The sequence below is a fragment of the Vulpes lagopus genome, chromosome 11, assembly GCF_018345385.1.
Source record: "Vulpes lagopus strain Blue_001 chromosome 11, ASM1834538v1, whole genome shotgun sequence".
NCBI classification, from domain to species: Eukaryota; Metazoa; Chordata; class Mammalia; order Carnivora; family Canidae; genus Vulpes; species Vulpes lagopus.
In genome coordinates, this window is record NC_054834.1 from 56445479 (window position 1) to 56471218 (window position 25740).

The 25740-nt window shown below is 39.0% G+C and overlaps 1 protein-coding gene across 1 annotated transcript in view; it reads right to left on the minus strand.

The window, feature by feature from the left end:
* Positions 1–25740, minus strand: part of TRIM44 (tripartite motif containing 44) — a 110754-nt gene that overhangs the window by 36493 nt on the left and 48521 nt on the right. Inside the window, exon 4 of the mRNA XM_041774073.1 lies at positions 16984–17003. Within this exon, the coding sequence (XP_041630007.1) occupies positions 16984–17003 (20 nt within the window). The remainder of the gene's footprint in view (positions 1–16983; positions 17004–25740) is intronic.

Sequence of the window (25740 nt, forward strand, 5' to 3'; positions counted from 1 at the left end):
GAAGAGAAATGCCTTCAAGAAAGATTGTTTTAAAAGAAGGAAGAGGAAACAGCCAGGCCTCAGCTAGAAAAGCAGGAGTCAGAACAAAAAGTCTGTTTATTTGGGGAAATATCTTGCGATGATACATCTGAGTTTGTCCCTGCTTTTCCAGACCATAGCTTGCACTAAGGCCGGCTCAGATAGGCTGCTATTCTCCAATCCCATCATGCACATAAGGCACACAAATCTGCAGCCAGATGGGCAGCTGGGGTGGTGAAGGCAACTCTGCAAGCTATTACTCACCAAGAACAGGCAAAGGGCACTGCCCAAATCTCTCCAGGGGCTCTCCCAACACAGTCCTGAGAGCAGTTTACTCCTTCCCAAACTCTCCCTAACCTCGGAAGGCCCAAACACAGCAGACAGGGCAAGTGTGCAGCTTTAAGTGAAAACAGCAAAGAAACTAGCCTTGAATAATCAGGGTAAAACCCCTCGTTAGAGCAGATGTCCACAGGAGAAATTTCATTTATTTAGTATATATTTACTAAATACTTTAAAATGTTTATGTATGTATTTATTTCAGTGCAAGCCTACCATGGTGATTTGAGAAAGCAGTAGAGAGGTGGCTGCACAGATGGCTCTGGTTCAAACCCTAGCTCTCTCCCACTTACTGGCTGTGTGACCTGGGGCATATTATTCAATTTTTCCATGTTTAATTTTCTTCATCTGGAAAACAGAAATGGTAAGAGCCTCTGCCCTTAAAGGGCTATTGTAAGAATTAAATGAAATCATGACATGTAACACCCTTAGGACAGTGCCTGGCACACAGTAAGCCTTCAATCAGTGTCAGCTATTACGGCCATGATCATTATTATCTAAGCAATGGCCAAGGCTCTTAAGTCCTGGTCAGTAGTCATTTTCCAAGTCTGGAACAGGGCAAAATATTGCTCATGTATACCATTAGCAATGCGTTACTGAGAGAAAGAAAAATCAAGCACAGATGCTGCTGTTCTGCAGTTCACAGGTTCTTGGTGTGACACAACATTCAGCCTACTTACAAAACAGAGAAGAAAGTGCTAAGTCCAGAGATGGACCATAAAAACCAGAGAGAGGGTCAAGAACGATTCATGGAAGAAGAGGGAACGGAGTCAGGCCCTGAAGGAAAGGTAGGAGTGGTACAGGTTAAAAAGCAGACAGATAGCTGAGTCTCAGTAATAGCAAAGTGCTAGAGGGACAGCCAGAGAAACTGCCGCTCAAGAGGCAGCATGGACACTGGCCCCGAGTGTGGCACTAGATCCGGAATAGGAGTGTGTTCACGAGGCTTGTAAGGAGGCTGACTTCCTGTGCTCTTTATTTACCTGAGCATTCTTTTTTTTTTTTTTTTTAAATAGGATTGTATTATTGTATGTGTGTGTGTGTTTTTTTTTAATTCATAGAGACACACAGAGAGAGAGAGAGGCAGAGACACAGGCAGAGAGAGAAGCAGGCTCCACACAGAGAGCCTGACATGGGACTTGATCCAGGGTCTCCAGGATCTAACCTTAATGCTAAACCGCTGCGCCATCGGGGCTGCCCTACCTGAGCATTCTTATAAGAACTTCTTCTCTACTAACTTCTCCTTACCTCTCCGTCATACACCTGAAAGATTACCACTAACACCAAGTCTGAAGGCTCAGGGCAACGTTCACGTACATGCCAAGTGCTTAGTACTTACTAGGCACTTAGTGAGGATTCAGTAAGTGGATTCTATTATCATGTTACTAAGTACTATTCTGACATAGATCCAACGTTTGTAATTTGATTCAGTTAAGAAAGAACTAAAGGACCTAACGCATTAGCAGGAAGGCATGATTCTCTAGGTAACTACTTCCTCTAGGTACTACCATCGGTCTGGGCCATCAAGCTGGCCCCAGAACTGCTCCAGAAGTATGTAACAGATCCTCCCCCTAGCTACACTGCTTCCCCGCAATCTGAAGATATTAGCAGCAGCACGTTAGGCTCTTGAAATAGTGCTCTTCACCAACAAACAATCCCCCTGTCCTTCTTTTGAGTGAAAAACTAGATTTTACTTATTTGGTAAGGACCGTCATTGCTGCAGGATTCATGCTACAAGTGTCAATGCAACTTACAGCAAGTAGAAATGTCACTGCCTTACTGGTCAGCTTCTATTGAGCAAGAAACGAGTGCTTATGTAGGTCAGAGCATAAGCAAGACGGCCCCTTCGATAAGGTATGGGAAGAAGGAGAAGGATGTTGGAAGTACTGAGACCACAGAAAGGCTGAGTGGCCGGGGGCAGAAAGATAGCAGAGTATGAGTCTCTGAAAGGAGCCCTAATTGCCTGCAGTGTCAACACACAGTACTTAAGACAGGAGGGTTAGTTCCTCTAAATCAATTTGGTAGCTGCAGAGGATGCGGCTTGCTCATTCCAAACAGCATTAAGGTTAGATCTGGTTGGAAAATGACAGCGTTACTCATTTATTTAAACACGGGCAAGTTCAGAGAAACAAAAAACTGAATATAATGAAGAGAAGACTTTCCTATCATTAAGAGGTAGCCCTGGGTAAGTGAACTGTTCCTAGATACTTTAATATTTCTTGGTTCTAAGCAAAAAGTATGATGCATAAGCATTATTTTCATAGTCATTTGGGAAGCCTATGGCTTGGGCAGAGTGTTCTTTTGGCCAAGGTTTGAGGATGAATGAAAGGGCCAAGGCTTATGGTTTTAACATTGCCCGAATGGTCTGTCAAGCCTTATGGGTATAGAGCTCCAGAGCAACCTTGAAGAAAAGGATTTAAGTTCCTTTACCAGCTGTCCTTGAGCAGATCAGGCTCTCAAAGTCAGATACAAGCTTTTTTCTCTTCCACGTCTTTTCAATGAGCATATACATTTGCTCATTTCATCTCCACTTGCTCCTCCCACTCTGAATCCTATGACCCTGTTGCTATCCTCGTTCTGCAGAGTTTTGTGGACCACAACAGCAGACCCACAAATAACAGCTGAAGGGACATGACCTGACAAGCTCAGACTCAGATTGCTCTTAAGTGAATGTAATGGTTTCCTATTCCAAGACATGGTTCCCTCCACAACTCAGAAGATGGATTTTGCAGAGCTATTTATCCATTCAAATAATGAACTGTGTGCCTGTGATGTTCTAGGTACTGAGAATATAGTGGTGAAAAAGGCAAAGCTTTTACCCTCATAACACTTTTTTTCTCGTGGGGAAGAAAGAAAATAATGTTAAATACATAGTATATTTTCATGTAGTAACAAGTATATGCAGAAAATCAAAGCAGGGTAAGAAATGGAGAGCTAAAGAGGTGATATTTTGGCAGAGGCCTACAGAAGGCGAGAGAGTGAGCCATGAGTGAGCCCCAAGGTCTGGGGATGAATCTGCGGGCAGAAGAGAACACAAGCACAGAGGCCATGAAGTCAGAAGGAACACCATGCCTGTTTAAAGAACAGTAAGAATAAGGTGAGCTAAAGTGAGAAATGGGGTGAGTGACAGACATGGGGAGGATGGAGAGGCAAGTGGGAGCCATATCTTGTGTGACTTTACCAGCTCCTTTTCCCCCTGTTACTCTGATGCAAATTCCAGACAGGACAACTCATACTGGAGCATTCTGAATGTACAAATTACATGATCTTTATATCCTAAAAGATCATTCTAGGGTCTATGTGAAGAATGCAATGGGGGAGGAGGAGTAAGAGTGAATAAGGGGGTGATAAGGGGAAAGCAGGAGGATTCTTGGTGAGAAAGTTTATGATTGGACCAGGATGGTGGGGGTGGTAGTGAAAAGTCCTTGGATTTGGTGTATACTTGAGGGCAAATCTGACAGGATTTGCTGATTAACTGGACAAGAAGTGTGAAGAAAAGAGAGATATTGGATATTATTCTTAGGTTACTGCTTGAGACATGATGATGCCATTTACTGAGAAGGAGAAAGTCAAGGGCTGAAGCACACCTTAGAGAGAGGAGAGGACAAGTATTATGTTTTGAACCAAAGCAGCTGTGAAAGCAAAGGCACAGAATGTAAACAAGAAAGCCTTACTTCAAATGGGGCTGACTCCTGCCTCTTCCAGCTATAGCTGGGAGACCCTGGACAAGTCACTCTTTCTTATCCAATCTGCTCAATAGGTAACAGGAGGATAGCAAAACCATCTCTCAGGCTTGTCAGAATAAGGAAATGAGATGTCTGTGCGCATCCTGTAAGTTGTAAAGGTGCTGAATCAAGGTCAACTTTCTTATTTCCTTTATTACTTCTGGTAAATGTTTATTCATTTATCTTAAAAAAATTTGGTATTTAAGTGAATATATGAACCTTAAGTTGTAATACAATTATGTCTTAACAAATACCATTATAAAAAGACTCTATCATCCAACCCTGTTTCATTTGTTTGGTGCTTTATACTTCTGACGGGCACAGAGCATCGTTTCCATTTCTTGTTTGCCTTTCTTACATACTATCATTCATATATATATATTATCTCGCCCACTCCTTAATACAAACAGAGTGAGTGCGAGGAAAGTTAGAGACAGAGAATTCCACTGAAGGCCTGACACCTTGGTCTCACTGCCTACTTCTCTTGACCTTTTATTTTTCTTTAAAGATTTATTTATTTATTTTTAGAGAGAGGGAGGGAGAGGGAGAGAGAAAGCAGGAGAGAGAATCCCAAACAGACTCTGTGCTGAGCATGGAGCCTGACACAGGCTCTCATGACCCTGAGATCATGATCTAAGTTGAAACCAAGAGTCGAATGCTTAATTGATTGTATCACCCAGATGCCAGCCTCTCTCTTGGCCTTTAAATGAAAATACTGTGATCCTGGTATAGAATCCATTTAGTGTTAGTGCTTGGTCATATCAAGGAAATTTCTGAAATAGAATGCTGAGCAATTCCATAATTATTATTGAAAAAAACTGTAACTACTCCAGATACAGCACTTAACAGTTTGTAAAATACTCTTATTTTTTTTGTTCCTCCCAATCTGTGATAAGCACCTGATTGCTACTGGATGTAAGAAGCACTATCATGTGACAAGAGAACAGGCCTGACTTCTGTCAGTGTATAAACAAAATATGACCTTGTTCTGAATTGTTTTATATTTAGTAATGCTCCTTGTCATTATCTGATTCATTCCTTCATTCAACCAATATTTAAGGGTTCACTTTGTACTAGGCAATGTGCTGGGTGCTTGGTATAGTTTGTACATTTTTTTGTTGTTAAATAGTGGAAGGAATTACACTAAGATGAAAAGAACAAAAACCTTATTTATGACGGATATCTTATTTTTAATGAAATTATAGACATCCAAGTTGTTTTCTTCATGTCAATTTAAAAATATGTCCTAGTGGCCATTTCTAGGCTTCTTTTTCCCAAGAATGTGTATCAGCTTCAATTATTTGTACCCCTGATAACCACACTTCCAATTGTACTGGAAACAAATTACATCAATAGAACAGTCCAAAAATCCCAGTAATTTGAAGTGAAGTACAATAAGGGAGAGAGTTCAGCCTGAGAGGTGTGGACTCCTAATATATTGTATTATCTCTCTTCTACCCTCTTTCTGGGTGGCAAATCGTATCAGGTCTCAACATAGAGTGGAGAATGAGCTACATTGCTCCAGCTGAAGAATGCTGGTGTTTCAGTACATTTATGTGACAGGAGTTAAAAGAGCCTTATAATAAATAAGTTTGGGAATGCTGAGTTAAACAGAGGCAGGTCTCATCATCACAGGGCTTCTCAAACTCTCCATTATACCATGGTACTTGTACCATGGCAACTCCAAGAGGTGGGTCAGTCAGCAGCATGTGCCACACTACTGGACAATGGAATCTGGTTTATAAGAATAAGTCAACAATTCAAATAATTAGCATTCAGTCTAATATACCTGGGAAGCCTTGCATTGGGGGATTTCCATTTATAACCGCATATGGCATGTTTTTTTTTTTTTTTAAAGTAAGCTGCTGATTCTTTAAGCTTGCAGAGAGCTGAGAAGACAGAACAGATGTATGCCCCTGAAATGTGGAGGAGAGACCAATCACTATGTGTAAACAAGGACTGTTTTTGGTTTTGACTTCTACTACAGCTCCAGCAGCTAGCACTGCCTGGTACATGGCTGACACTCAGTAAGACTGGTTAAATAAATGATAAAGGGATGAAACCTGCAGAAAGGAAAGGAGGTTATGTTGATTTCAGTTTGAGTGGCCACACTTTTTCTGTCTTCAATGATTTCAATTTCCATATCCAGACTTCTAGACAGTGCTTAATTTATTTTCTTAGAACAAAAGACTGAGAATTATTCCAACAGCCTTTTGCATCATGACCCTGTACTAATCTAATAAGAGAAAGGTTACACTGCTCTTTGTTGATGAACAGCACTTTAATGAGATCTCCTTGAAATAATCCCACTTCTATTATGCAGGCAAAATTACATTTTCCAGTATAATTATTGTGTCAATCGAACTCCCAAATTTTGATATTAATTGTTTCACTTGCAAAGGCAACATCAACTTATTAGAGTTTGTTAAAACTCTGGAAAATTGAGGGGAAGCTCATAGTTTTAAGTAGTGATTATCAACCAATACTTCTCTTTTATTCTATCTTCTGCATATTTTCCTCCCAGCCAGGACTAGGCAAGCAAATTTTATTTCTCATAATTGGTTTTAAGAGAGAAACCAATAGGTTTCTTTAAAATTGTTATTTTTTTTTAAGATTTTATTTATTTATTCATGAGAGACACAGAGAGAGAGAGGCAGAGACACAGGCAGAGGGAGAAGCAGGCTCCATGCAGGGAGCCCAATATAGGACTCGATCCCAGGACTCCAGGATCATGCCTTGGGCTGAAGGCAGGCGCTCAAATGCTGGGCCACACAGGCTTCCCTAAAATGTGTTTTTAAATTATATACCACTTACATTTCTCAATCCTTACTTGAGACTCTAGAATTATAAACCTCTTCTAGGACATGAAACTTGATTGTTTTGTTGAAAACTGTATTTCTAGCATCAGAGACAATACCTGGAATGAAGAAGGTGCTCTGCAATACTGCTGGATAAATGCTATGTTTCTCTTCCCACAGAGACTTCTCACTTTTGTTGTTGTTGTTGTTTAATCTCTACACCCAACATGGGGCTAGAACTCACACCCCTGAGATCAAGAGTCACATGCCTTCCTGATTGAGTCAGCCAGACACCCCCGAGACGTACCATTTTAAAGTAAAAATCTGTCCCTCTCTCCCTGACTCTTTCTCCCTCTCTACTCATCCCCATCTCTCTCTCTCCATCTCTCTCTCTCTCTCTCTCTCTCACACACACACACACACACACACACACACACATAGGAATACAGGAAAATCTTGCTCTACACTGTGACTTTTTTTTTCTTTTTCTTTTTTTAAATTTTTTTGACATTTTTTCCCCAATAAAATACACAAACCATGAAAATTTGGTTACATCATTAGGAATGAGTGGCTGGTTCAGATGGAAGAGCACCTGATCTTGGGGTTGTGAGTTTGAGCCCCACACTGGGTGTAGAGATTACTTAAAAAGATAAATTTAAAAAAATTTCATTAGAGGAGTTCTGAACCACCTCTTTGCATGCAATATCTATCCCAAGTCACCCCTTCCAAGCCTTAACTCACCCTGAGCCACAGAACAAGTCCAGAAGGAACTATGATTCACACTTATTCACCCCATCAGCACTGGAGACACAAGTGAGGACTATGATAGATCTCAGAAGCATGATAGGATATTCTTTAATACATCACATTCAACAATTTTTATTTTGTAGCTTACCTTACCTCCACTAGAAAAGATATTGTTTTTCTTTTTACTGTAAATAGTCTATATCTCCTTAAGTCTGATTTTATTCTAGTTTGGGACCATGACTTCCCTACATAGTAATATAGGTTTTATTTTATAAAACTAAATCAATAGGACAATAGAATTCAGTACAGTGACTTATTAGCTCTGTGACCTTGGGCAAGGTACTGAATACATCAAAGTTTGATATGAGAATAATAAACACCTTCGTGCTAGGCTCTGTAAGGATTAAATGAGATGGATAATCCATGTGGAATGCTTAGCTTACTTTCAATATTACAATCTCTGAGGACTTATAGACTAACACCCACGATGATCAAGTACCTCAACAAGTGCATCATCTCTACACGTCTTCCTTTTACACTCTAATAAGCCAGTTCCCCTCATTCCATTCACAGAAGCAGGAACTCAAACCAGGTATGCTTTGTGGGCCCTGTCTTCTCCCCAAGCACAGAATTCTTCCCGCAGAGTTTAGATAGCATTTCCAGACTGTTTCTGGTTGGGTGATATAATTTAGGGTAGTCCTTCATCTAACACCCTGCACTTCTCTTTACAACCTATGTAACATTCTTCTTTCCTCACCTGGTTCCTGAAAACGTCTTGGTTGACTGGGGACTTGACCCTTCATTTCAGTTTATCAAAAATTCCTAACCAGAAGGGATGAGTGCTGAATTCTAAGGGCATGCTGGGTTGGAGCATCTGTGCCTGGCCTTTTCATCTATGCAGCTTGCTGGTAATTGCTAAGTTTTCCCTCCTGAAACAATTATCCCCCCATTTCTCTCCCTGCCCCCACCTCACCCCCAGTTAATTATCAGTTCTGGAATTAAACATGCTCGCCTCTCCTGCCGTTGCCATGACAACAGTTGGCCTGCACCTGCCACTGGGTGAACAGTGGCTCTTTTAGAAGAGGCGATGGCAGTTGCTGGCTCCCCAAAAGCCAGGGAGTAAACTCATGTTTACCTGTCTGGGGAAAGAAGTTCTGGTTCATTCCACCTTACGCATTTTCCTGGCAAGCTCCATCTCAACTTCTGTCTCAGGCAAATTGCTTGCTGTCATTCAACAAAGAAAATAAAAGAATTTCCTGATAAAAATGCCAAATCTCTATTGGCTTGTCACTTATTCCCAGCTAAGATGTTGGAAGATACGAATCTTGCATCTCTTGAGAAAGGTAGTATAGTGCAGCGGTTGAAAGCACAGAATTTTAAGCCTGAGAGCTCTGGGTTCTAATTCTGGTGGACTCACTTTTTGACTGTGCAACTATGGCTTAATCACATAACTTCTTATAATATCGATTTCCTCATCTGTAAAAAGGTAGGATAACTAGAGCTCACAGAGTGGTTCTGAATAATATATGTAGGCCTAGCTCCTATTTATAATGTTCAGCATAGAAGCAGGTATCACTACTACATCTGAACAGTTGTTAGCCCTGGACAACTGTAAGAGTCAGGGCAAAGCTGGCAGCTCAGTCAGCTTTCAGTGGTCCTCATCTGAGTGGCAGTACCTGTGCAGGTGGCGTGCAACAGCATTCTGGCCCATAGCATGTAGACCAGGAAGTGTCGAGAAGCCAGGAATAGCTGAGAAATGCTCCTCTCTCCACCTTCCCTGCAACTCTCACAGCTCCTGCTTTTCCGGGCTGTGTTCCTCATACTCAATCTCACTTTCCTTTAAATAGAATTGATGGAACCAGGAGGGGAAGGAGACACGTACTCACCAAGGAAACAAAATGCTTTTCTGTTTCCAACCACACTACAATCTACGGGGAACAATTGGTAGTGGTGCTATGGAGTGGGGGGAACGAGGCATATATATATAAAAGAGCTTTTCTTTCCTGAAACCCCTGTTTGTGGATAAAGAAATATTTCTTTTATGAACATACAACCACTCATAGTTAGATCCTAGGTCCAAACAGGCACAGGCACAGGCACATACACGAATACTGGTCCTTGGCAAAGACCTCACTATTTAGGGTACCCAAGTTTTACCTCAGTCTTTGACCATCTCTCTTAATGTTCTGAAGCTACCTCCCTGGAGCTCTAGTTTTAAGAGACCTACATGCATTGACTCTAAACTTCACACTATCTTTATTTTTTTTTAATTTTTTTTAATTTTTATTTATTTATGATAGTCACAGAGAGATAGAGAGAGAGGCAGAGACACAGGCAGAGGGAGAGGCAGGCTCCATGCACCGGGAGCCCGACGTGGGATTCGATCCCGGGTCTCCAGGATCGCGCCCTGGGCCAAAGGCAGGCGCCAAACCGCTGCACCACCCAGGGATCCCCACACTATCTTTAAAAGAGAAAAGAAAAGAAAAAAAGAAACACAGAAACACACCAGCTTCTGCTCCTGGCATCTGTTACAGATGCCTGCTGTGGGTTTCTGGGTACAGAGGCAAATGCAGTTCAGCCACATGGAGCTACAAAAAGGGGGAAGGATGGGAAAATGGAATTACTGACCTCTTGCCTGCCTCTCACTGGGAGGAAGTGAGAAGATGCTAGAGACTAGCAGGTTTCTCCTAAAATGAAAAAGACACCACTAACAACAATTTTGCTGTGTCTACCACAGTTGAGAGGGCATAAGCAATGACATCAAATTTAGTTATTCTTAAAACACAGACTGGAGTTTTGTGACTTCCTAAAACTGATTCTGTTTAGAGCCAGTCCAGAATGGCTATGAAGACAAACAAGAAAGAAGAGAACTAGGCTCCAGCCAGACTCTTTAGCACCACATCTAATTCAGGAACAAATGCAACATCGATGTAATTCCTAGATTAGCTTTTAAAAAATACCTTTGGTCTTAAATCTATCTGGAAAATGTTGGGGCTTTAGTATTCCTGTTCTCTATTAATTTGGAAGGAACTAGATAACTACTTGCCAAACCTAACTTTAAGTTTGAAGAAGGCAGGAGCTGTCAAAATAGGGGTATAAGATACAAATCAAACAAACAATTCTTCTTCAGCTACTTTAGCTCAGTTGCTTGTTTTTCATCTAAAAAAAGAAAGCCAAAAGGAGAACACTTTCAATGCTTCATAGCATATTTATCCTTTAAGTATAACAGGATGTGCTATTTTGATGGGGAAACTAAGGCACATGAAAGCAAATAATTTACCCACAACAATCATGAGATGTGGCCACAGGAAGAGCCCTGTAAGATTCAGGATTCTGTCCACTTCTTCTACAGAAAGGACAAAGGGGTAGTACAAACCTTTTTTTTTTTTTTTTTTTAATTTTTTTAGTACAAACCTTTTGGTACCTCAGCATAGCACCTGAGACCCTCTACACGGTGGTCAGTCCCATCTCCTGCCGTAGCCCAGGCATGCAGTGGCTCACCATTCCCCACACAGCACAAATGTGTGAGGGCATGCTGGTCTCACTGCATGGGTGCCCTTCCTACCCTTTCTGCCTAGAAAAGCCTCCCCGTTTTCCACACCCTGCAAGGTCCAGCACAAATGCCTTATCTTTCCTGATTCTCTATTCTGTGTTGGTTGTACCCTACTCTACATCCAACATACTCATTACAGAGCACTGCTATGGTTAAGAGTCCACATGCTTGAGTCAGTCTATGTGAGTTTGAACACTGGTTCTATCAATTTTTAGCTGTGCCATCTCATGTATGTATAACTTCTCTGCACCTCTGGGTACTGTATTAACCACATATTAGGACTGATATGAGAAATAAATGAGGTAATATATGTAAAAGTTTCAAGGAAAACCATAGCATGTAAAGTGACATTCAGGGCCCTTTTACTGGGCCTTTCCTTTCTCTCTTTCTTTTTTTTTAGCATTATGAAGCCAGAAAAGGCAGGCAGATGTATGCTAGAATACAGGCTGCTCCTAGCGAGCATTTCTAGTATGAGACAGATGGAAGTAAACTAGAGGCACCTTGGCTGAATTTTCCAGCTGTGAATGGATTCTCTGGTTATATACCAATATGCACAAAATATAATAAAGTGAATATCACAGGTAAATTTCTGAAAAGCAACTACTTTAGCAAAGGAGGATTGCTTTTATTATAGATAGGCAGCATAATGCATAATGTAGCTTTCTCCTTGTCTGGATGGGTAGAGGATAAACAATCAACATCAGCAGGGGAAACAAAGTCAGCTCAGTTTCTGAAACAGGGAAATGTGATTAAGAGATCCTCTATGCTGAAGGCCAGCTGGGCTAGAACCTCACTTCTGTATAACAAACAGCCCTGACATCTCCATTCCATGCCACAAGTATCAGAGCCATGTTCTTTGGCTTCTAGCTAGGTCTTCTGAAATGAAGACAATGCAAAAACCAAACCAATAATTTGCAGAGGACAAAAGAAACCTAAGTGTATCATTGACTTAGTTCCTTTTTATGTTTACAAACTAAGTTGTCAAGAAGAGAAATGTAGTATCTAAGAACATATGGTTATTACTGGGGAAGGGGAGAGTACCTAGTATATAGCCCAAAGAAATTTTTTTTTTTTAAGGAAACAAAATTGAGAAGATTTTTTAAAAATCCATTTGATTACAGAATCTAAGGCAGATTCTTTCTATTCCATATGTAATATAAGACTATTCCTTCACACAACTTTAGCTCAAAAACCTGGGTGGGTAACAAGGGAAAGAAAGGCTTGTGTTTACAGGGAAATAAAAACAGCTTACACAGAGGCAACGAGGTTGAATGACTAGCCCAAGGTCACACAGTCAGTCTCAGGCAGACCAAGAATAGACGGTAGGTCTGCTGACTCTCCTTGAGCTCCTACTCCTTCAGAACTCACTGCCTGATCACAGAATCAGCATGGGTCAGATTCACACTGATCTCAGCAGGAGCTTTCTGCCTGAATAAGAGCCAGCTCTGAAGATGAAAAATTCTACAGAAGTCCCAAATATGGTTGTTACTATTAAAAAGCCATTTTCCTCTAAGTTAAAAAAAAAATCACAGAAAATCTCAATAGCAAATCAAGATTTAATATTGATCTTGCTCCTTTTTTCCTCTGAGCACAAGAGTTTCAGGGTCCTTCCCCCCCTGACTTCCTCCCACTACAAAACAGCTTCGAGGCAGCAGATCCTACTGCCACCCCCTCTCCTCGAATATATATTACTTCTCAGCAGGCTCCGGCAGGAGTTGAGGAGCCAATCTGTGAGGGAGTGAACACAAGATCTCCCATAATAGCACAGAGAAGACAGAAAATTGCTGCCAAAAGTGTAAATTGCTTTTTTTTTTTTGCTTGGAAAAAAAAATCACTCTGGGCTTCAAAGACACCGTCTTGAAAGATGACTCCATGGTGGTTAATATCCATGTTCTACACATTAGGATTTTTGCTCCTCCACACCTCCACGAATGCTTGCCATCTATGTAACTGTAGCACGGATTTGAAGAGTAAACCACCAAAGGGCAGGGGCAGCAGGAAGGGAATTCTGCAGGGTCAAAGGAAGGCCTGGCTGCCTGCTCCCAAGAGAGTCTGAAACTACTCCTTTAGCTGCTGACCCTGAAAGAGCACTTTGTGAGGGGGAGATGAAGAAATATCCCTTTATAATGACAGAGGCTACAGAGAGGAGAGGGAGCTTGCAGAAAAGAGAGGCCCTAGCAATTTAATGTCAAAGTAAGTGAGACCTCCCAGATTAGAGGAATAAGAGCAAAGTGATCCTCTGAGGTGTATGCATGAATCCTCCTGGCTTTCTTTCAGGGTCACGGAGAGAGATGCACTGGCCGATGAGGGCAGATAAGGGCAGATAGTTCAAGTGATGGTAGAGGGCATGAACCCTGAAGCCAGATGGATTCAAATCCTAGCTCTGCTACTTACTGGCTCTGTGATCTAGGGCAAGTTAATCTTTCTGAGCATTAATTTCCTCATTACAAATGGGATAATAACTACATCATAAGCTTTACATGAGGACTAAATGAAAAGAGATATAAAGCATTGTATACAGTAAACCTTCAGTAAGTGATAGCTATGATTACTATGGTTATTAATTAGCAGGACAACTACACAATAAAATTCAGGGCCAGGAACAGACATGACCAACAGCACAATACTGGGACGTCTCACTTCAAATGGCTTGGGGAGTCAGAACCAAAAGGAGGAAAGAAAGCAGAGAGGCCCTGGCTGGTAGGAAGGGAGGACACAAGCTCTATCACAGGCAAATTTATGTCCATGGGACAGGGGTTTCCCTTTGTTCTTTCCTTTGTTCTTGTGGAGAGTGGCTGGAATCTAGTCTCCCTGGACTTCCATGCAGACGGTGGAGAAGTAGCTGAGATGGAAAGAATGCCAGCAAAGGAGACACGGGTATAATAATCCAAGAGACCTGGATGGAGAGTTTCCTGATTCATTTCTCTTCCATCCCCTGTGCAGGCACACCCACACTTCCCTTCTATCTCCTTTACACATCAAACTCTAATTCAATATTGTCAGAAATACAGAAACCTCTGGAACAAAACTCTGGCTTATTGAAATGGGAAAACGTGGATCTTAAATGAGAGAAATTTCAGATCAAAGGCAATCTGCCCTGAAGTGTTAATTGGAATTAACTGAGCCAAATGGTAGTTCAACACAAACTAAGAATGGAACCAACAAATACAAAGTTTAAAAAGAAAATCTGACTCCATCGAATTCTTTCTGTCAAATTCAAAGATGCTCTTCATTGTACCAAAGGGTTCATTGTATCAAAATGAGGGTTCTGCAAATCCTGGTCCAACAGAATCCCTGCTGACATCCACGATAGCCTGGTGCGAGGGAGACAGCTTGACATCGTGGTTGCTAGTAAAAAAAACTCTATGCTTCACGACTATCTTGTCAAAATGACATGAAAGTATCTGCAATTAAACTGTAAAACTAGCATCTTCTACTAAATAGTATCTTTGATGTGAGTTAATCTCTTCATAAGGTCCCTGTATTATTCTACTCAACATGACTCAGACATGTAACTATAAAGACAAGTGTGCTCATTCTCATCAGGTTCCTCCAAGCCACATTCCATCTGCTAAGGTGTTTCATTATATTGGTCGTCTCTAAACGCTCTTTCTGGGTAAGAAGGTCTAGGGCTCTGCTTGGCCTCGATTTTAAGGAAATTTGGAGTCTCTCGAAACCAAAAGTCTGTGCAAAATGGTAAAAACCTGGTCAATGACTAGAGAAGTTGTGGATTTAGGCTCCCATCATCACTACTTAGTCTAACTAGTCTTCCATGCTCTGGTGTTAATCTACTTCCAATTCAGGCAGGCAGAGGAGACTTCTAAAATGCCAATCTACTCAGGTTAATTCCTGTTTATAATTTTTTATGCTTTCCAACTGCTGGCAAATTAGAGCTCAAACACCTTAGAAGGTCTGTAAGGCCCTAAATGATCTAGATTCTTTCTTCCCTCCACTCTCCTCTTGTCTAGAGCTTTTACAACACAAGCTGTCCCCTCTACCTAGAACCCTACACCCTACCCCACCTTTGCCTGCCTTCCCATCCTTCAGGGCCCTGTTTATATACAACCTTTTCTGGTAAGCCTTCCCTTATCCTCCAAGACTGACTTAGGAGCCTTCCTAAAGCAGCCAAAACTTCCCTTAATCATATCACTTGTCCCACAGTATAAGGACCCGGTGATTGCTTGTTTATTCTACAAGGACAAGAACCACATATGTCTTAGTTATTACTATATGCCCAGCGCATAGCACAGTGCCTGACACACAGCAGGTCAAGGAAGGCAGTGGAGGCAAGGAGAGAGGGAGGAAAGAAATGAACCACAACTCGGAGAGAGCCTGTCCTGAGAATGGCTGGAAGATGAGATTCAAGAAATTTCCTGAGGCTCTGCAGTTCTAAAGTAGGATGCCTATGGCTTTAACCACAATAGACAAGGAGCTAAGGCTGAGAACCACAGTTCCCAAGGTAGAGAAGCACCAGGAGATGCTGATGTGGGATAATATTTGGCACCAAGAAATAGACAGAGAGTGTGGGGATGGAGAAGGAAAAAAGAAGAAACTTTATTTGTTGGTTTATAAATAAAACCTAGAAAGAACTGAATTTTGGTTCCAGTAAGGTAACCTTGGACAATTCATGTACCTTCTTTCAATGAGAATTTGAACTTGGTAAGTGATTTTTCAAACTGAGTTCTAAGAAACCCTAGGTTTCTGCAGAAGCTCCTCAGGGTCTATTGGATTGAACAGAGAAGACTTACCAGTGAATGTGGCCCCAAACTTTATTCAGAGTAAAACTCTTTGTATATTGGGGTTCTATCTAAAGCTCATTTAAAAGGGGGGGGGCATTTCTCCTAAAGCTAATGCTTAAATGGCAATGGCCTAAATGAACTCTCTGATACCTCCAAGCCTGAATAGTCCTTGATCCTAGGTGACACAGGGGACCCACGTGGACGTGTTACTTTACTTTGTACAAATGCCCCTTGATTGTGTTGACAACAAAGCTGCAGCATCTCCTAGAGCCTGTTCTCACTGAGCAGCATGACAGAAAAGGTAAGGAAACCAAACTCCAGGATTACTCCAAGGCTGAGGCAATAATGTAATATACTTTTAAATGTGATGGGGTGGGCAGTCCCGGTGGCTCAGCAGTTTAGCGCTGCCTTCAGCCCAGGACATGATCCTGGAGACCTGGGATCAAGTCCCACATCGGGCTCCCTACGTGGAGCCTGCCTCTCCCTCTGCCTGTGCCTCTGCCTCTCTCTCTCCCTCTCTCTGTGTCTTTCATGATTAAATAAATAAAATCTTAAGAAAAAAATGTGATGTGGTGATAGAGAAGCATCTTTTTTTTTTTTTTTCCTAAACAAAGTTAGGAAACATAATATCTATGACCTAGGATTCGAGGTTTCAGTGGTGTCTCAAGTCAGAAACAAAGAATATTGGATCCAAAGCCCATTAAAAAAAAAAAAAAGCAATCCAATTCCAATCAAGAAAGAACAATGCAAAAGTTTATCTAGGCGGTCCACCTGATAGCCTAATTACCATTCATATGTAGTGCCTACTCTTCTTAACAAGGTATTCTTAAGTTACTGTCATTACATACTTTAAAGTCTACCTTTATCTGAAGGTTACAGGCAGGAAATGGCACAGATGGGGAGGGAGATGGGAATCTTACAAAATAAGATTTACAAAGCCCTGGCTTAAGATGTTGATCCCTTTTCTGCACTCTTCTTTGGCTGTCCATATTTCATGGAACATTAAAAGGCCACAAATGTCACTCTACTTCAATTCTGAGAACAGACAAGCAGCAATAATGTGATCTTACCTGGGTCCTTCCTCATCACCCTGAAAGAAACAGAAAGAAACAGCATTAGAAATCAGCATTGGTAGAGACAGATTTAGACTTCTTTCTTTTCCCTCTCCTCACGCAACCTGAAAGCAAGGCTCGTGCATTTCCTTTAACAGAGACAAACCAGCAGATGTCTAAGGGCTAAAACAAGGGCTAACATAATCCTATGCTCGAACTGCCCAGCAGAGATGAACTGATAATTTGCCCTTCCAAGCAGTTAAGTGAATGTACAGACCTAGGAGGCCTAAATAATAGCCTTGTCTTTTTATTTGTATGGCTGGCAGTATTTAGTTCTGAGCAAACTGAGAGCCCAAAATAGCAGCAGGTCTTAGGCAAAAGCTGACCAGCTCCAAAAGTATCAAGCTGTTTCCTTCAAAGACTCATTTCTGCCTTGGTCTAGCATTTTTCGCTTCAAACGTGAACATAGCAACTCTAATATAGGGCACACTGTGGTAGAAAGGGCACTGAACTGGGACTCAGAAAATTGGGATTCTAGTCCAAGCTCCATTATTTATTAACTATGTGCCCTTGGGCAAGCTAATTAATTAATCTGAACCTTGGTCTTCTCCTTTATAAAAGGGGAGCTCTGGCATTTGATGATCTACAACATCCCTCAGCCCAACACTGGCTTTTCACTCCTTCTCATTCACCGTCTACAGAAACAATGTGTAAGGGTTATCTGTCCAGGTATAGCATGCTCCAAACCTAATTTTACCAGTGACCAGAGGCAGAGTCCTTTGACTCTCTTCTTGTGATCACACAAAAGTTTTCAAAAGACTCTCAAGCCTTTCCAAGGGACCTCACTTGTCCTTTTGGTGACGTGGTTATTTACATCCTTCTCTTTAGCCATTCAGGATTGGTCTTAATAGAGAATGCATCACCTAGTTGTGAACTCCCTAGTGCACCTATCAGATTGACTGTTCCTACTGGTATAAAGGAATGAACTCTGGAGTCAGACACTCAAGGTTCAAATCTTGACTCCATCAAGTTACTTGCTGTGTTACCCTAGTCAAGTTACTTTGCCTCATTTAACTTCAATTTCCCTCTCTGTAAAATAGGGGTAATAACTGTCCTTGTATCATAGGATGAGTGGGAAGATTAAACGAATCACTATGTATAAACATCAAGAACAGTGCCTAAGACACAGGATGCACCTAATAATGGTATCAGTAACAATTCAGTATGATACGCTACTACAGGTGGGCACTGAAGGTAAAAGATAATGATCTAACCTAGGAACTCCCATTCAGGAGCAGGGAAACAGAAAGAGATAGAAAATGAATTATGTTAAGGGCTCTACCAAAGATATAAGGAAAATGAGAGTCATAAGGGAGGTGAAAAACATGGCCTCTTTTGGAGAAGGGGAAGGGAGGGCTTCACAGAGAAGGTGATGTTTATATTGGAATTTGAAGGATAAGCAGGATTTTCCCAGTTTGGCAACAGAAGATGAGTGGGAAGGGCACTGGACTAGCAAAAGCAAAGACACAGCAATAAAATGTATATATATGTATATATATCTTAAAGGAATTTTGAGTGTGATGATACTAGAGAATGGTGATGTGCTTATGTGTGTCTTGGGCAGGAGATGTGGTGGATAGGACAGTGGAGTGGGGTTGGAGGGTTGGTAGGGCAACTGAGGTAAAAAGATTGCCAGGGCAAAGCCTGAAAGGACAGCTGTCTCCAGAAAGGTGATTTAAATCAGATTATACACTGGAGGCTGGATAAGGAGGGCAGTTAGCAGAATATTCAGGATTTGCAGTATTGGTCAGGTTGCTAATCATCCACAGTCCAATGAGAGAGAAGTGGGGCAGTGGTGGAAGGAGGTATAGGGATGGAGGGAGCTTTTTTTGCATTTTGATCGACTGCTGTGTCTTATGGGAACTATAATCTAGTAAGAAAAAATTCATACAATTTAAATTTAATATGAGTTACATAACTATCAGTGTCTTAATTAAACCTCAACACAAGTTTTCAATTATCTTTGGATGTTCAAACATAATTGTCTAGGACAATCTTATGGAAAAAAGTATCCAAACTTTCTTCCGTGATTCAGAGTGAGTCCTCACAACCATGTATCTTGGCACAGTGGTTAAGAGATAGACTTTCTGACTTCAAGAAACATGGCTTCAAATTTGGGTTCATCAGTTCCACCAATGAAGCTTTTGGCAATTTGCCTTAACTTTTCCAAGGTTCAGTTTCCTGACCTATACCATGGAGATCCTAATTCTTACCTTACAGGGTGGCAATACAAATTAAAATAAATGAGAAAATATGTAAGACACTAAGCAAATGTCTGGCACATTATGAGTGCTCAACAAATGGTGCTCAGTTTTGTATTTTCCCTGAATTAACTAATAACATCTGTAGGGAGTGAGGATGGACAGAGAAGAGGGGACACAAGACTCTGCTGAACATTCATCCATTTCTGCAGCTTATAGATATGTGGCTTTTCAGAAGCAACAGTCACTATCGTAAAGCATGGGGGAAGACCAGGGTGAGAATTTCAACTGTTGAAGGATTGAATAAATGAATGAGAGAACAAACAAACATACATATGGCAACTCTGAATAGGTCAGTAGATACTCAGAAGAGTGCTAATCTTCCTCGTAAAAGATGTGAATGCTATTCCCTACTATTCTGAAAGCCTAGCTAATTCCCATCTGTTCTTTAAGATCAAGGCTCACTTGGAAATTTTTTCTCACTGACAGATCGAGTAATTCTTTTCTGCCCTGCACATCTGTATGGCTCACACTTCTTGACTGGTTCTTAGAGCAGAAAACCAAGTGATAGCACCATACAGTGTCTCCCTCTTTGGATTTCAACTCCTTGAGAACAGAAACTGTGTATCGTTAATCTCTTTATTCACTGCATCTTACACAGCACAAGGCACATAATTAATAATTATTCAAAAGTGGAAAGGAGGGAACGCAAGATATATGTAGGATTTAAGATTAATTTCTACCTCCCATTATAAATGAATCTTGGTTTCAGAGAATATTAGAACTGAAAGTTTGCTAAACACCAGTTTCTATTTATATGACTTGTTATGATTAAGCAATGCTCTCAAATCCCTCCATCAAATATCAATGCTCTTGGTTGGTAGGCTATATTCTAGTACCTACCATCTTGCTTCTACTTCCACCAGTTGAAATGTATGTTCACCAAGAACCAAACAATTTTGTTTCTAAGGCTGCTTAAATCATTTGAGGTTGTAATTATGACAATACATTTTATTAAATAACAAGAAGTGAATGCAAGAGAGAACCACTGCTTCTATGAAAACTAAGCTGAAAGTTTCCAAAGCATTCAATAAAGATAAGTTACTTAAAAACTGATGTCAACTTTGATGTAGGTGAGACATATGCAAAATATTAGAAAAAATAAAGTATAAAAGTCGAGGATTCCACATTCAGTTTGCTTCGAATATTATCCTGAAATTGGACCTTATAAACACTACAGTATGGATGTGGTTTATGCCAGAAGCATAATATTCCGCTCCAAATGGCAAGCCGGTATCCTCAAAAAGGCCTTGAGTCAAAAATCAAAGAAATATGCAGATATATATTTCATGTTTAAAATAAATGTTTAGGGTACACATGTATCATTTTTAATGATTTGCTCATTTGAACTTTTTCTAAAATTACCTCATGTAGTTCAGTACTCTTTTCTCAAAACTAGAGAAGTACTCATGATACGCAAATAAAAGTAAAGACACACCATTTTTTAGTACTTGACTTTGGCAAGGAGGTTTATAAAATTCAGGCAAAAAATGAGAGACTGTCAAAACTAGTGATGAAAATGTACACTGATATAACTGTTCTGTGGGCAGTTTACAAATATGTACAAGAGCCTAAAAACAGTCCATACCTTTGACTCAGTAATTACTTATAAACAAAAGCATGTGCTATAATGTAATAAATGGTAGTAAGGTAGTTGGAAATAAAATGCAGTAAAAGTGAAGTTTGTGTCATTGATTCAGGATTCATACATTATGTTTATGAAGAATTTCTGGTAATATGAGGTAAATTTAAAATATAATGTTAAGAAAATAATAGCATGAGAGGATGAAGATGTTAACTAATCTTACTGTGGTAATCATTTTGCAATATATATGTGTATCAAAATCATCACACTGTATACTTTAAACTTACATATATGCCAATTTTATCTCAATAAAGCTGGGGAAAAAAAATAAAGCTGGGGAAAAAATGTACGCAAAAAAGAAAAAAAAGGAAAAAATACCCTGTTATAACTAAATTTACTTTCTGCTCTGTCTAGAAGTTTTTAACATTCTATAATAAATAAGAAGGAAATAATTTTATATAGTTATTTGAAGACGGGAAAGACCACACATCTCATTAGACCTGTGGGAATGGTACCAAACTCCTTCTGTATGCTACATTCTAAAAGAGGACCCCAAAATATTAAAAACACATTTTTAAAAAGAAATGTCACTAGGAAATCTTGTAATCTCTGGACTTCTTCAACTAGAAGCTCTGTGATTCTACTTGGCCTAATCAAATTCATCTGTACTGAAGATTTCTTAAAACAGACACTGTGTTAATGGACTGGTTTTAGATTGATCTTCATAAATCAAAGGCAATAGCACTTGAGCAAGTGGACTATTTATAATTTTTGTTTTTAACAGCTTTATTGAAGTATAATTTATAATACCATAAAATTACTTCTTTTGAGTATATATTCAATGACTTTAAATTTATAGTTATACAACTATTATCACAAACTTGCTTAAAAACTGTATGTATACAGGTATAAAATTGTATTTTCCTGAACTTCTTTAGAAGCATATGATTGTTTAAAATTATAACTGTCTTGCAGTGTTTATAACATATATAGATTTTCTACATGACAACTATAATACAAAGGACATAAAGAGTGTTATTTGGCTTATATGGTTTCAAGTATCTATGTTTTATGTGAAATGGTGCTATATTAATTTTAAGTAGACAGAAAATTTAAGGACTTATATATATGTTATATATATTACATCTATTCCAATATACATATATTATAATCCCCATAGAAACCATTACTAAATAAGAACAAAGTAATAGAGCTAAAAGGCCAAAAAAAATATTAAAATGGAATTCAAATAACTGTTTCAAAAGCCCAAAAGAAGGCAAGAAAAGACAAGAGGAATAGAAATACATGAAGAAATAGAAAACAAATCATAAAATAGCTGACCTAAATTCAATCATATTAATAATAACAGTAAATGTTAATGGGCTGCACACTTCAATTAAAAGGCAGAGATTATCAGAATGGATAGAAGAATAGGACCCAGCCATATGTTTCCTAGGAGAGAGACACTTTAACAACAGATAGACCAAAAACAAATTGATGGGGACACACCATGAGAACAGTAAGTCTAAGACTAGATTGGCTCTACTAAAGTTAGATAACATAGACAGGAAGACAATATTATCAGATAAAAAGAGGGACTTTCATAATGATTTAAAGGGTCAGTTCATTAGAAAGACAACAATCATAAGTATATATTTGCTTAAAGATATTTTCAAGATATGTAAAAGTTGATAGAATTAAAGGGAGAGATAATTCCTTAGTCATCCTTAGAAATTTAACCTCTCAACAGTTGACAGAACTGTCAACACAAAGATCAGTAAAATCATAAGTTATTTGAATACCTAATTGATACTCAATAGGACACTACACCCCAAACTATAAAATAGATGCACATATGCATTCACCAAGATGGACCATATGGTGGGTGATAAAACAAGTCTCAAACAAGTTAAAAGCTTGAAATCATTCAAAACACATTCTCTGATCACAATGGAAAAAATTAGTAATAAGTAATAGTATGACATGTAGGAAAATCCTTATTATTTGGAAACTCAACCAGACACAAATAATCAATGAGTAAAGAAAAGAAATCACAAAGTAAATAAATAATATTTCAAACGGAATGACAGTGAAAATAAAACATAGCCAAAGTTTAGGATTCAACTAAAGCAGTGCTTAGAGAGAAAAGTATAGTTTTGAAAGCTGACATAAAAAGTAGTAAAATCAGGCAGCCCAGGTGGCTCAGCGGTTTAGTGCCGCCTTCAGTCCAGGGCCTGATCCTGGAGACCCTGGGATCGAGTCCCATGTCAGGCTCCCTGCATGGAGCCTGCTTCTCCCTCTGCCTTTGTTTCTGCCATGGACAGAAACTGTCTCTCATGAATAAATAAATAAAATCTTAAAAAAAAGTAGTAAAATCAATGATCTATAAAGCTAGAAGAAAGAATGAGTAAACTCAAAATAAGCAGAAAAAAAGGAAATAAGAGTAGATATAAACAAAATAGAAAACACAGAATAAAATTATCAAATGAAAAAGTTCTTTAACAAAATTAATAGTAATTAGACTGATCAAAGAAAAAAGGAGAAAATCACAAATTATCAGTTCAGAAATAGGTTATCGTTAGAGATGTTACAGTTAAAAAAATCACAAGAAAACAGTATGAACAACTTTACACTAAAAACTACAACTTAAATGAAAACAACAAATTCTTTGAAAATTACAACACAAATTTAAACAAATATACAATTTAAATACAACACAAGTTAAAATTTAAATAAACATGAGATCAAACAAAATCTGAATAGCCTTATTAAAGAAATTAAATTGGTTATCAAAAACCCTCACATAAACTCCAGGATAGATGATTTTGCTGATAAATGTTGCCAAATATTTATGGGAGAAACAACACCAACTGTACATAAACTTTCAGAAAATAGGTGAGGAGGGAATAGTTCTCAATTTGTTTTCTGAGGCCAGCTAACCCTAATACCAAAGCCTGACAATGATGTTATAAAAATATTAAAATTACTTGGGATGCCTGGGTGGCTCAGTGGTTGAGCATCTTCCTTTGGCTCAGGATCTGATCCTGGAGTCCTAGGATCCAGTCCTGCATCCAGCTCTCTGCAGGGAGCCTGCTTCTCCCTCTGCCTATGTCTCTGCCTCTCTCTCTGTGTTTCTCATGAATAAATAAATAAAATCTTAAAATATATATGTATATATATTTTATTATATATATTTATTTTATATATATGTGTGTGTGTGTATATATATGTGTGTGTATATATATATATATATATATATATATATATATATATATATTAAAAATTACAGATGAATATCCCCCATTGAACACAGACCTAAAAATCTTTTTTAAAAAATTAATGAACTGAGGGCACTGGGGTGGCTCAATAATTAAGTTAATCAATAAGTTAAATGTCTCCCTTCAGTTCAGGTGATGATCCTCAGGTCCTGGGGTACTGGGATGGAGCCCCTTATGGGCAGGCTCCCTGCTCAATGGGGAGTCTACTTCTTACCCTCTGCTCCTCCACCTATCCGCTCCTGCTCTCTCTCTCTCCCTAGCTTGCTCTGTCTTAAATAACATCTTTTAAAAAAATTTAAAAATAAAATAAAAAATTAATGAATTAAACCCAGATTATATATCTTGACAAAGTGGGAGTTTATCTTAAGAATGCAAGGTTGATTTAATATTGTAAAATTAACTAATATAATCAGCCATTACAATAAAATAATGAAAAAACCCATATAATCATTTCAATGGATATAGAGCAAATACCTTATATATACTACATTCATTTAAATTATTGTTCCCCATAGCCAATGTGTCATGTCTTTCCAGCTGCTTTGCTTTCAAGACTTTTCTTTGTCCTTCCCTTTTATTTCTTTAATTTTGATGTGTTTAGGTATGGATTTCTTAAGAGTTTATCTTGCTTGGAATCACTCAACTTCTTAAATCTCTGGGTTTATGTCTTTCAACCAAATTTTAGGAATTCTGAGTCATTAATTCTTCAATTTTTTCAGTACCACACTGCTTTTCCTCCCCTACGGGACATGGGTGACATATACGTTAGATCTTTATTGTCCCACAGGTCCCTAAGACTCAGTTTCAATTAGTTTTCAATCTTTTTTATTGGTTGTTCAGACTGGATCTATATTTTCAAATTCACCAATTCTTTCCTCTCTTATCTCCAATTTGCCACTGAGCCAATCCAGTGAATCTTTTATGTCAATTATTGTATTTTTTAGTAGTAAAATTTTTATTTGGTTCTTCTTTACATCTTCTATTTCTTTGCTAAGATTTTTTTTTCATTTGTTTCCACAGTTAGTTATTGCTAAGTCATTTTCATAATAGTAGGTTTAAAATCCTTGTCTGATAATTCTAAACTCTGTGTCTTCTTGGTGGTGGCATATTTTCTCATTAGATTGTCTTTTCTCATTAGAGTTGGGATTTATTGGTTCTTGGTATAATGACTGATTTGGGACTATATCCTGAACATTTTAAGTATTTAAGAATCTGGTTCCTATTTAAATCTTCTATTCTAGCAAGAAGTCAACCTATTTAAATTCAGAACACATGTCCTATTACATTAGTATAACACTGTGTATCAAGTGCCCCCCTCAGTGCCCGTCACCCAGGCACTTGATGGGATGAGCACTGGGTGTTATACTATATGTTGGCAAATTGAACTCCAATTAAAAAAAAACAAAAACAAAACACTGTGTATCAGCTATACTTCAATTAAAAAAATAAATAAAACAAAATAAAGTGAATATAAAAATAAAATTGATGGTGAAAAAAAAGAATAAAGAAGCAGAAACATGTCCTGGGTCAGGTTTGTGGACTGTGGTTCAAATATCAATTTAGCTTAAAAGATTCTACAGTGCTATTTTGA